This window comes from Blennius ocellaris (genome assembly GCF_963422515.1).
Source record: "Blennius ocellaris genome assembly, chromosome: 17".
Lineage (NCBI taxonomy): Eukaryota > Metazoa > Chordata > Actinopteri > Blenniiformes > Blenniidae > Blennius > Blennius ocellaris.
Genome location: NC_137666.1, coordinates 1,505,882 through 1,518,426, shown reverse-complemented (window position 1 = coordinate 1,518,426; position 12,545 = coordinate 1,505,882). Strand labels below are relative to the sequence as shown.

At 44.5% G+C, this 12,545-nt stretch overlaps 1 protein-coding gene across 1 annotated transcript in view; it reads left to right on the top strand.

Annotated features, from left to right (window-relative positions):
• sos2 (son of sevenless homolog 2) overlaps window positions 1-12,545 on the top strand; it is a 33,638-nt gene that overhangs the window by 16,177 nt on the left and 4,916 nt on the right. The window contains exons 6-16 of the mRNA XM_080513021.1: window positions 982-1,125; window positions 2,478-2,588; window positions 6,651-6,749; window positions 7,246-7,373; window positions 7,788-8,443; window positions 8,524-8,605; window positions 9,817-9,939; window positions 11,060-11,172; window positions 11,476-11,698; window positions 12,125-12,244; window positions 12,344-12,506. Of these exons, the coding sequence (XP_080369147.1) occupies window positions 982-1,125; window positions 2,478-2,588; window positions 6,651-6,749; window positions 7,246-7,373; window positions 7,788-8,443; window positions 8,524-8,605; window positions 9,817-9,939; window positions 11,060-11,172; window positions 11,476-11,698; window positions 12,125-12,244; window positions 12,344-12,506 (1,962 nt within the window). The remainder of the gene's footprint in view (window positions 1-981; window positions 1,126-2,477; window positions 2,589-6,650; window positions 6,750-7,245; window positions 7,374-7,787; window positions 8,444-8,523; window positions 8,606-9,816; window positions 9,940-11,059; window positions 11,173-11,475; window positions 11,699-12,124; window positions 12,245-12,343; window positions 12,507-12,545) is intronic.

Here is a 12,545-nt window from a genome sequence, read left to right as displayed (position 1 = left end):
GCACATTTTCACTGTATTTTCATTTTTTTTTTTCAGTGTTTATCCAACTCAGAGTGAGAGTGCGCTCTGCAGCACTGTGCCAACCACGCTCAGTGTGTTTACACGCACTGACCGCAGATAACCAGATTGTTGTCAGTTTTCTTTGGCAGGACGACTTCTTAAGCACAGTTTAAAGAAAAAAACAGGCTGGACTTTGTCCAAATAATCCTCCACCGGTGCCGAGCCGCTGGACGGTGGGACCTGCATTCATGTCGGGACAGTTTCCGTCGCCTCTGCTGTGGAGAGTGACCGTAAAACACCGAATGTATAAATAAAGGTTATTAGTTAGTTTCTCTAGCTGGGCGGTGATGTTGAATTAGCACCACTAACGGCAGTAGCGATTCCGTTTGACATGTCCAAACGCTTGTGTTGAATGTGAAGTGACGACATTCCAGTTTTTTGTCTGAAACGCCCTTCAAGCGAATATCACTCGTTTTCAAACTGTGCTGTGGCGGCCGGTTGTACAATAATTGTTCAATCGACCGACATCTAATCTGCCGACTAAGCGTTCGGACTTTTAATTGTTGAGCCGACCACTTTGGCACATCCCGAGCTTATAGCCACAAAAGCTGTTTAATCCAGAAAATAAACACAAGACGGGTTGTTAAACGTCTGAAAGGCAGTTCGCCGCCACAGAAAATGTACAGTTTAATCAGTTATTCCTCTTGAGACGCTCTCGGTAAAGAGTTTTTCTAAAACACTCCCATGTGAAAGACTCTGTCTCCTTTGGTTTCCTGAAGCAGAAGGAAGAGGCAGCCACCAAAAGCAATATTTTAAGTTTTATTATGGCGGGAATGAAGACGACGTCCTCGGTGCTTTCTCTTTCAGAATGATCGGCCAAATGAAAAGTGGAAAGAAAAGAAAAAAGTTATCACAGCTGTTCTGATTTCACTTCAAACGAGGGTTGTTCCTCATTCTCACACTCTTGCCGTCCGTCTGCAGGACGCGGAGGTGATCTTCAGCAACATCCTGGACATCCACGAGCTGACGGTGAAGCTGCTGGGGCTGATCGAGGACGCCGTGGAGATGACGGCCGACGGCAGCCCTCATCCCCTGGTGGGCAGCTGCTTCGAAGACCTGGCGGAGGTACAGGAAGTCTCTCCTCACCCCCCCCCCCCCCACCCTCTTTTTTTTTTTTTTTTATAAACCTATATTCCAAACGCAAAGCTTGCTTGTGGATTTGCGGGATCTTTGATCAAATCGCTCCCGTTTGCTGATTTGAAGGTGTGATTGTAAAATGTGCTTCATACCGGTTTTAGTCTTTCGTCCAGCTTTTTTTTTTTTTTTTTTTTAGTTTCACTTTATTTATTTATTTATTTTTTAAAAACAAGGTTTGTTTATTCAAGATTCAGTTAAACAATGCTACATTGGAAATCACCTATAATTTTTCCCTCTTTTCTTCCCTCCCGAACCCCACAGTCAACATATAACAACAACAAGTCAGACAGGTTGAAAGGAAACACAAATACAATGATAATACTGACAATAATCACTGCCAATGAAATACATCAAAATGCACACGGAAATGTAGTGTAATTAACTGATCTACAGTAGGCTTTCCTTACAAATTATTAGCATACAGTTATACAATTTCAACTGCATCCATCTTTTGAAAATAGGCAAGAAAAGAGTCCCAAACATCGTGAACATTTTTTAACTGAGCCTTTTGTTGTGTATCTGATTTTTTTTTTTTCCCAGCTGTGTGTATGACTAAGTAATTATCTATCTATCTATGACGTCACTGACCCAAAGTGTAAATACAGGTGGCTCTGGATCCTTCCAGCCCAGCAATCTTTCACTTTATTTTTCACAGTTTATTTCTACAGTTTTTCTAGTTTTCTGCTTTCTTTACCGTTCTGCACAGGCTGATAAGCTTCCTGACTGACTTCAGCAGCTAAACATAGAACACAACTCCTGCTTGACACTTATTGAGAATAAGTGCAAATTGATGAATTAATAATATAATTTTGGTAGTAAACTTAAAATGTCTTGTGTGTAAAACATTGCTTTTATCCTCTTTTTGTCAGCTGCAGTGGTCTTAATACATCATCGTTTGCTTGCTTGGAGAAAGATTTGTGATTAGAAGTCAATGCATACATCCTCAGGCTTTTTTAACCCCACGTCTTTTTTTTTCTTTCTCTCATTTTAGAGACGAGAGTATTTAAGTCGACGCTTCTTTATTTCGAAATCATTGCATCGCAACACAAAACTTGCATAATTACTTATCTGCAAACAAATCCACTCACTGTCAGTACAGATAAGTGTTAAATTAGAACACGACAATATTTATTTGCCTTCAAATTTTGTATTTTAGAGATGACATGTTAAAGAAATTGCATTAAAATCACGAGTTTTCTAAAAAAATTTATTGAAACCTGTGTTGTAACCTGTCTAAATACACTGGCTAAAAATAAAAAATGCTCTATTTGTGTGTTCAGGAGCAGGCATTTGATCCTTATGAGACTTTATCCCAGGACATCCTCAACAAGGACTTTCACGAGCACTTCAACAATCTCATGGCGCGACCGACAGTCGGCCTCTACTTCCAGGTGAGACGTCTGATGGAACCTCGGGGGGGGAATTTTGTTCTAATCTTTAATTAAATTGTGACGTTTTGTTCTGCGAAAACACTTAAAAATGGGAATTTACATGTTTTGCAGATGGTTGATGTATCTAGTAGCCAGTGGTGACGGAATGATTAATCGTCCTCTGACATGAGACTCCGCAGGAAGGGGGATTTTAAGCACATTTAAGTAAAAGTACAATTTACATATACCACAATAAGTGGGGAAACCAATATTCCCAACTGGGCTTCATGAAAACCGAGCACCGCTGTGCCTGGTCGTGTTGCAAGTTGACTTCATTCCCCCCCCCCCCCGATATGAATATTTCTCTCCACTTGAATCTTGAATTTCATCATTTTGCCTTATTAAACTAGAATCCTTGAACATGGCCAATCTGTTCCCGACGAAATGAGCACGCAGGTTTAACCTGTGCTGTTAAGAACCTGAGAGAAAAGAGAATTAGACGTGGAATTGATTGTTTTTTTTGATCACAAGGCAGAAGCAGGTCACTTATGCGTTTTTACACCCGACGTTAGCCGGTTTCCGCGTTTGGTACCGCTCCACTTTGAAGGCGACCGGTGGAATTCCTCCCGGTGCCGTCGCCGGGCGTGTTGTGACACATTCGGCGTCCTGTGTACGGTTTATTCAACTGCTGCCGCATTGTTTTATTTGGACATTCCTCACAAGAATAGCATTGAATGATGGTCGGCGGGGTGCCGCCCGTCGGCCTTTGAAGATGAAATATCCGCTGGTGTTTTCTCAGGCCGGAGCCCAAGCCAGGCCGTCGGTTCACACGAAGCCGCTGCACGGCCGCAAGTCCGGCAAATCCCCGCTTCTCTTTCCAGCAGTTTAAAACGACGGACTCTTAACTTTGTTTTGACGCTTGGTCTCGCAAAGCCTGGGAAGAAACAACCACGTAGTGTTCATCCATTATTCACGTTGTCGGTAAACCAGGTAGAAACTCAACAGGCACTAAACACTGAACCTTCCTGTTATTTGTCTTCACATTGAAGACCTGCAATATTTGATTTTGGGGGGTAATGCCACGGCGATTTCTGTTTTATGATTGTTCCAATAACCCAGTGGTTCTCAATTATTTTCTGTCATGCCCCCCCTAGAGGACAAACATTTTTTCAGCCCCCCCCCGAATTGTACTACCATTGAGAACCTGATAATATTTATTTATTTATCTGTATAAACCACTGTATGATTTGCTGGCACCAGCATTCTGCATACAATCGCCTGATTATCAAAATAAATTAATAAAATGAGCTGGAGGCCCTTTTTTTATCGTTCAAGCATGAATAAAGACACTAATACTGAAAGTCGCGCCTGCCTCACGCCCCCCCTGACACCCCACCACGCCCCCCCAGGGGGGCTCGCCCCACCATTTGAGAAGCACTGCAATAACCCAACAAAACGTTACGTTCATTATTGTTTATACGACCACCCGATGCGACCTCTTGCTGCAAGATAGTGAGAATGAATATTGCAGCAACAATAAGATGTGTGTTAAATACAATAGATGATGATAAAGTTTTTATTCTTTTTTTTGTTTGTGCTTCTGAATGCTCTGTTTTGTCTCTTTTAAAATCAGAACACATGACTATACAGCGTTTTGTGATATTGACACTGCACATGTTGAGATGTACGTGTGCTTTTAATTTGAAATCGGTGCAGCATTTACTGTTACATGTATTAATATTGCACTAAAGTTTACGCACTAATTTGTCACCAACACGTTTACTTTGCGTCCTATTGAGACTATTTCAAAGCCACGAATCCACCAAGACGTTGTTTATCCACAGCGTCTGGTGTTGCGGCTGAATTTCATCGCCTTTTCAAAGATGGAGCAGGAGCATGCGGCTCTTTGGCTCTGGGGGAGGATGAGGAGGGTGGGTGATGATGAGCCGAAGCGCATTTCACGTTGACGATAAGCCGTGAATTAAGGCGGCTGAAGGCATAACTTGGATTTAAAGATCCAGCGTGGCAGAGCTTCGTGCTGGAGGTGACAGGAGCAATGCTGACCACACAACAACAGCGTCTGCCGTTTAATTAAAAAAAAAACAACAACAACTTTCTGAATCAAACATCCAGGTGGTATTATCAGCCTCATTCCTGCCATTCTGTTCACAGCAGGTCGTCTCTTTATAAGACTTTGAAACAGACATTTACACACAAACACACAAAAAAAAGGTTTGGGGATTTTTTTTTCTTTTTTTTTTTTTGCTTAAAATTGGCTAAAATCACACAATTTCATAAATCAAAGCTTTAAATTTCTACTTTTATAAAAAATGAAATAAATAAATTTAAAATCTGACTCTTCTTAAAAAATGTGTGTAATATTGCGCCACATTGTATTTCTTAAATTAATCATTAGTCACAATATCAACTTCTATATTGTAAAAGACTGCAAACTTCATTAAACTGTATTTCTAAGCATTTTTGCTCTGAAAGTTGAAAATGGTGGGATTTTTACATTGGAAAGAAAAGTGCGATTGATTTGCAAAAATAGTGCGATAACCAAATTTAAAATTTACCGGCCAACAGAAAACGAGCACTAATTGTAGAAGAAAAAAACTGAAGGCAAAAACAAGCCTTAATTGTTGTCTTACATTGTCTTCTTTGTATTTATGAGTTATCTTTACCACAATGCCACACGCCACTTGATGTCAGTCATAATTCATTTATATTAAATGCTTCAGTCAGTCGTTCAACAAAGAGTCTTTGCGGGATTTTGAGACGCTTCAATCAACAACAAAAAAAGCAGCACCCAACCAAAATTTTCAGCCTGATTTTCCTATTTTCTGAATTTCCTATTCACAGTTTTCCACAGTTTTCTGCGGAAAAAACAAATTGTTTTTACCGCAGAGCAGAAAAAACAATTTAACAAACAAGGTCACTCACCCAAATCTACGCCCGTATCGTCTGACTGCACGTCGTTCACTCCTCTTCAAGTTCTGAACATCTTATTACATTATTATCCACAGAAAAAACATCTCGCTTGTTTCCTACTTCACTGGCAGAATTCAGTCGCCTTGTTCAACATGGACACTCCTGATCAGGATGTTTGTCATGTAATAAAGAGAGATGCTTCCAATTTGGACCTCGCGTCACAAATCCCACTAAAACCAAGGTTTCAGGCTTAAAGACACATTGAGTGTTTTGTTTTGACATGTGAGGCGTCAGAAATAACTCCGAGGCAGTGAGATGTTTGCAAACATTTCAGAAGCGGCGATCGCGATACGGCGTTTAAAAACAGGCCTGCGGTGTAAAGGGGCCGTTTGTTTTGTTGCAGCGGAGCGTTGCGCGTTCGTTCGCACACGCGCACACACACACACACACACACACACACACACCAGTGCTGCACCAAACCTCCAGATACCCGCACAACATGCAGACCTCTGGGACGCTGACGTATCGACACCATGATCTAAACTTAGGTCATTGTTCCCCCCCGCTCTCCATCGGAGTGTGTCTTCCTCCTCCTCCTCCTCCTCCTCCTCTTCCTCCTCCTCCTCCTCCTCCTCCTCCCTGCAGACACTGTGGCCGCTGCTGTGGAGTCTGAGCACTCGCGTATTGATTCAGAGTCGTCTATCAGGGGAACGGGGAGGTTTAAATGGATACTATGACGGCCGGCTCTCCGGTTACCGCCGCTGCCTTACTTGGTCAACTGCTCGCCGTCTCCCAGCCGTCGTCCCGCGGCTAATTTTACTTTTTCAGACTGAAATGTTTACCTTTCCCTGTCTCGCTCCTTCACAGTTCTCCGCCTTTTTTCTCTCCTGCCCTACAGAGGTTATTTCTAGTGAGAGATGGGCTCTGTTTTCCTGCCCGGTGTTCACATGGATCAGCCATAACATTATGAACACCTCTGTGTGTGTGTGTGTGTGTGTGTGTGTGTGTGTGTGTGTGTGTGTGTGTGTGTGTGTGTGTGTGTGTGTGTGTGTGTGTGTGTGTGTGTACTCTTTCCTCTCTGCACAGTTTGAATGCTGCGGGTGCAATCATGTGCTTCAGCTCTGATGGTTTCCATTGTGTTTGTGTCTCCAGTCAGTGGCAGAAGGCTTCAAGGAAGCCGTCCAGTACGTCCTCCCCCAGCTGATGATGGTGCCCGTGTACCACTGTATGCACTACTTTGAGCTGCTGCAGGTACGTCCCAGCACTTTGACGCAAAGTAGCTCGAAGGAAAATTGAACTCGTGCTTGCTAATCCAATTTTTTTTTTAATTTAATTTTCATAAATGTACTAAGATGGTGCAATAAGTCAAATGTGTAAAACTAAAAACGTGGATTTGTGAGTCTTTTGGACATAAACGAGATGTTTTCACACGCAAGTTGGCTTTATTGTCATTGCAAACAAAAATCTCAACAGAATTGAGTCGGTGAAAAGGTAAAACAATCAAGGGTATTGAACTGACGGGAGAAGCAACGTATGAGTTTAGGGCGATATGAGACGCAAAAAACAGATTTCTAATAGGATTATGCACAACAAATTGATTTAAACTGTTCTTTCTTGCATGTTTGACTCTGATTCTAATACATTTCGGGGCTGAACATGTTAACAGTACACAGTTCTACACAACCCAGTGTTGCATTGGTCGATGTATCCGTGAGATGATGTTGAACATCTTCATTTCTCCTCGCAGCAACTTCAGGAGCGCAGCAAAGAACAAGACGACAGAGAATGTCTGAAACAGGCGATCACGGCCCTGCTGAACCTGCAGTGCAGCGTCGACCGCATCTATGCCAAACACCAGCCTCGCCGCAAACCGGGGTACGTACACACACACTCCTACAGCGCGGGGGGGGGGGGGGGGGGGGGGTACATAATGACGCCACATGTACATACATACGTTATTCAAGCTCATCAGAGATGTGAGAGATTACATTATTAAGTAATGCAATTCTTAAAACAAACCATAGATAACAGGGAAAATGCAGATTGAAGTAGAAATATCTTTCTATTGCAAAACAAAAAGCGACTTCATCAGATTTTTGTTGTTTTTTTTCGCATTGCTATTCAATTCTTTGGAGGTCAGAAGTGTATGAAAGTGTTAATCCAGGTCAAGATACTGAAACATTCACTAGTTTCATACTTCAGATACTTTTTGGACAAGCTCCTATTTTTTTTTCTTTCTGTTTTTTTAAATTGTTTTCGTGACCGAACTCCCCGGCTCTCCCCCGGCAGCGAGCCCATGTACCGCCTGTACAGCCGGCAGATCCGTAGCAAGCAACTCGCCATCAAGCGCATGAACGAGATCCAGAAGAGCATCGACGGCTGGGAGGGCAAGGACATCGGCCAGTGCTGCAGCGAGTTCATCCTGGAGGGGCCGCTGCTGCGGGCGGGCGCCAAGCACGAGCGCCACAACTTCCTGTTCGACGGCCTGATGATCAGCTGCAAGGCCAACCAGAGCTCGCGGCTGCCGGGGTCGGGCAGCGGCGCGGAGTACCGCCTCAAGGAGAAGTTCGTGCTGCGGAAGATCCGCATCGCCGACCGCGAGGACTCGCCGGAGCTGCGGCACGCCTTCGAGCTGGTGGGCAAGGACGAGAACTGCGCGGTGTTCTGCGCGCGGACGGCAGAGGACAAGGCGGCGTGGATGGCGGCGCTGGTGACCCTGCAGTACCGCTCCACCCTGGACCGCATGCTGGACACGGTGCTGCAGCACGAGGAGCAGGCGCACCCGCTGAGGCTGCCCTCGCCGGAGGTGTACCGCTTCGCCGTGCAGGACTCGGAGGAGAACATCGTGTTTGAGGACAAGGTGCAGAGCAAGACGGGGATCCCCATCATCAAGGCTGGCACCGTGGTCAAGCTCATAGAGAGGCTCACCTACCACATGTATGCTGGTAAGACGCCGCCGCCGCCGCCGCTGCAGGCCGCCGCTCTGGAAGACAAACTCTCTGTTCACCCTCTCGTCTCTTTCCAGATCCCAACTTTGTGCGCACATTTCTCACGACGTACCGCTCGTTCTGCAAACCACAGGAGCTCCTCGCCCTGCTGATAGACAGGTACGGCGCTGCAGTACCGCCATTCCATATCTGATGGTTTATACTGATTTTTATTTCTTTTTTTAGTTAAACGCAGAGGAATTTCTTTACGTATCTATTTCAATTTAAATGTCAGCTTTACATGCAGCATAAAGGGTTTAGTTTGTTTGCATTTTTCTTTTTAAACTTGTACAAATTTACAACACTATACTTTAGGTATGCATGGAAGTACGACTAAATAGTGCTCTTCTCCACAACTATTCAAAGCATTTTCGAATTTAAAATGGTAATTTAAAAATTTTGGGGGGAACAAAATAGATATAAAATAGTTAAAAGAATGAAGTGGCGAAGATTTGATGGTTATTTCAACACGTGGACTTACTCAACAATGACCTGAAGATAGTTTATTAGATAATTTTACGTAAAATTGCAAAATATAATTCTTAAAATGCAAGTATCCAAAACGCTGCTGAATAATGTTGATTCATTTTTAACTTGTGTAACTGCAGAAGTGGGACGTTCGTTCGTTTAACCGCCGTCGCTCAACGAGCCGTCGTCGTCTGAAGCAGATTCACAGAAATGAAACTACATGGTTTTGTTTTTCTTCTTCTTCTTTTTTTTTTTTTTTTAACACTTTTTCTGATGGTTTTGCTTTTGATTTGATTTTCAAAGAGAGACCTGGACGTCTACCATTTGGACGACGTCGTCACTGTGGCTGTTTTAGGCGTTTTGTCAATTCAGACAAATGAACTGTTAAATCAGTCAAACTTCACCTTTTTAGAATTCGACACACTGAACAAATGATTCCAAAAGTTGATGTTCAAGCAAACGCTGAAAGACGGACAATAGCACACGTTCACATTGACACTGAACGAGCCACCGGTGACTTTCGAATGCATATATTGGAAGGAAATTAGAGTTCATGAAAGAAACACAAACTAGATCGGAAATACCTTTAAAAAAAAAAAGTACAAAATAAGAATTAAACTGATGGAAAAAAAGAGAAAAGTTGAGCCAATATTTAATATTTACATCTAAAATAAGCTCTTTTTTTCTCTCAAATGAATGTGCTAATAAAATTACTAATAAAATGAAATGTAATTCAGTGTACAAAGTGTGTTCGAGTTGCAATGCATTGTGGGTACTTTGACCCCTCTTCCCCTCCCAAGTATTGTCGGATGCATGTTAAGCGGGTCCCTGTTAAAGCAGCGTTCTCGCCTCTCGCCCCCCAGGATTGAGATTCCTGAGCCAGAACCCACCGAGGAGGACAGGCAGGCGCTCTGGAACGGCGACCAGCCGATGGCGGCGGAACTCCAGAGGTTCCGGAAGGAGTACGTGCAGCCCGTCCAGCTCAGGTACGACGACAGTCCTCCACCCATGATCCTTCACATCTTTACTTCCCCCACTTTCTTACGGGGGGAAAAAGATCTTGTGCAATTGTCAGTTAAGCCTGTTTTTTTGTTGTCGTTGTTTTTTTATGTCCAAGGCTGCTGCAAAATTTTATGTTATACAGTAAATAATTCTGGTAAATATTTGAAAAGTTATGAAGAAATACTGGGATTAACTCGATAAAGGTATAATGTTTTGCTCATAAGGTTCCTCATTAGAACGTACATTTGTAAAAGGCAAAGTTTAGTCCAGCTTTGAGTTTATTTTTTAACGAGACCTTTCAACATGCCTGAAAAGGAGCAGCTCTCCTACACTCTGGTGTTCAGGCCCCGGCGTTCCCTCCGAGCCGCACGATGACTTTCCCATCGCAGCCTTATAAGGAACAACGGAGTCGAGGGCTGATCTCGGAAGGACCATTAAAAACTGAGAGCTTCTCAGCATCAGACGGCCAGCGGCAATAAAACCCTTTCAAATGTCAGTCACAGAAAACGATGAACGTGCGAGTGGAGGGTTGGTTTCTCGTTACGTCGGCATTAAAGACGTAATGACATGTTAATTATAATACGACAAAATAATAATCAAGAACCCTGTACGTCTCCTGACAGAAGTCTTTAGGTATTGGAGCTTCTGGTGGTGCCCCTCCACGTCCTGCAGACGTACCGTTACCTGCTAAAATACAGCTTTAACTACTTATTTTAGCAGAGATTTACTCCCTAACTTGGGCCTCTTGTCACGAGCAGAGTAAAGACGAGTAAAAGCAGTGGATATACAGTTACAGTCGTTAATGGAAGGAGCCCTGAAACTAACATTGGAGGAAGGAAAGTTCTGACCACGATTATCCTCCTGTACTGAACTATAAATAACTTCATCTTATCGTTACCGACGTAATGCATTCTTCTAATATTCATCAAAATAATCATTCATAATTGCAGCACGACCTCCAGGCACTAGCTGTTGGTAACTGCCTCTTTCATTTCATGTATCTGGACGGGACAGTGAATATTAAAGAACAAGCCAACTCTTCACCGAGTCACTGAAAACGGGCCGGATTGAGCTCGAGGCTAATTTCCGTCCGTTGTCCTCCAGGGTTCTCAACGTGTTCCGTCAGTGGGTCGAACATCATTTCTACGACTTTGAGAACGATCCTGAGCTGCGCAGTCGGTTAGAGGAGTACATCACCAGCAAGATTCAACTGCGAGGTGAGTCGAGAACACAAATGATGTCATCAGAACCGTAATATATATATAATATATGGTAATATAATTTGGGGGATACCGGCCATATCTGGCAACGCAGGTCAGCGTGTAGATCCATTTTCAAGTGGTTGTGAAATACAAGCTGTGACGTAACGTGACGGGGTAAAGAAGTAGAATGAGGATAAAAGAGAGCACAGCTTTTAACCGCTTTTATTCTGGCGGAGCCGCTTCCTCCGGCACTTATTTATGATGTCAGTCACACGTCCGTGACACGCGTCGATGCAATCCTGTGTTTTTGCGTTCCAGGGAAGTCGATGAGGAAGTGGGTGGAGTCCATCAATAAGATCATCAGGCGGAAGCTGCAGACGCAGACGAACGGCGTCAGTCACAACATCACCTTCGAGAGCTCGCCGCCCCCCATCGAGTGGCACATCAGCAGAGCCGGCCAGGTGGACGCCTTCGACCTCATGACCCTCCACCCCATAGAGATCGCCCGCCAGCTGACGCTGCTGGAGTCGGAGCTGTACAGGTCAGTCGTCCTGCAGGAACGCTTGACATCTAGGGCTGCAGGTTTGTTTTAAATTAATCATAAACTGGAGGGACGAGTGAGGGAGCGAGAGAGAGCGAGAGAGAGAGCGAGCTGCTCTAAATTGACATCACAAAGGCCTATTGTAAGTCCCAATACACCAACGTGGCTCAACTCATTTATAATGAAATGCCAATAAAAATGAGGGAAACACTGACTTATGGCCAATTCTCAAATCCAGTTGATTCTCCAAGCGAAAGAGGAACGGCCTCGAGATCAGGAAGCACAACCTGCTTGTCGTCGCTCTCCTTTGTTAGCATGCGCTGAAACCGATAAACTTCCCTTTGATCCCAAAAAGAAAAGAAGTGACTCGGCAGTCCCCAGCAGTCGGATTAACACAAGCGAAACGACGCCTTGCTTTATCCGCAGAGCCGTGCGGCCGTCCGAGCTGGTCGGCAGCGTCTGGACCAAAGAGGACAAAGAGAAGAACTCGCCGAACCTCCTCCGGATGATCCGTCACACCACCAACCTCACGCTCTGGTTCGAGAAGTGAGTCGCCCCCCCCCCCCCCCCCTCCATCGGATCCGTCTCTTTTAAGTCGTCGTCTTTTTTTCTACCCGACGACTCGAAACGTGTGCGTGTTGTCAGGTGCATCGTGGAGACGATGAACCTGGAGGAGAGGACGGCGGTGCTGAGCCGGGTCATAGAGATCCTGCAGGTCTTCCAGGAGCTCAACAACTTCAACGGCGTGCTGGAGGTGGTCAGCGCCATCAACTCGGTGCCCGTCTACCGGCTGGACCACACCTTCGAGGTGAGTCCGGCGCCCGCGGCCGCTTCGTAGTGGGAAGAC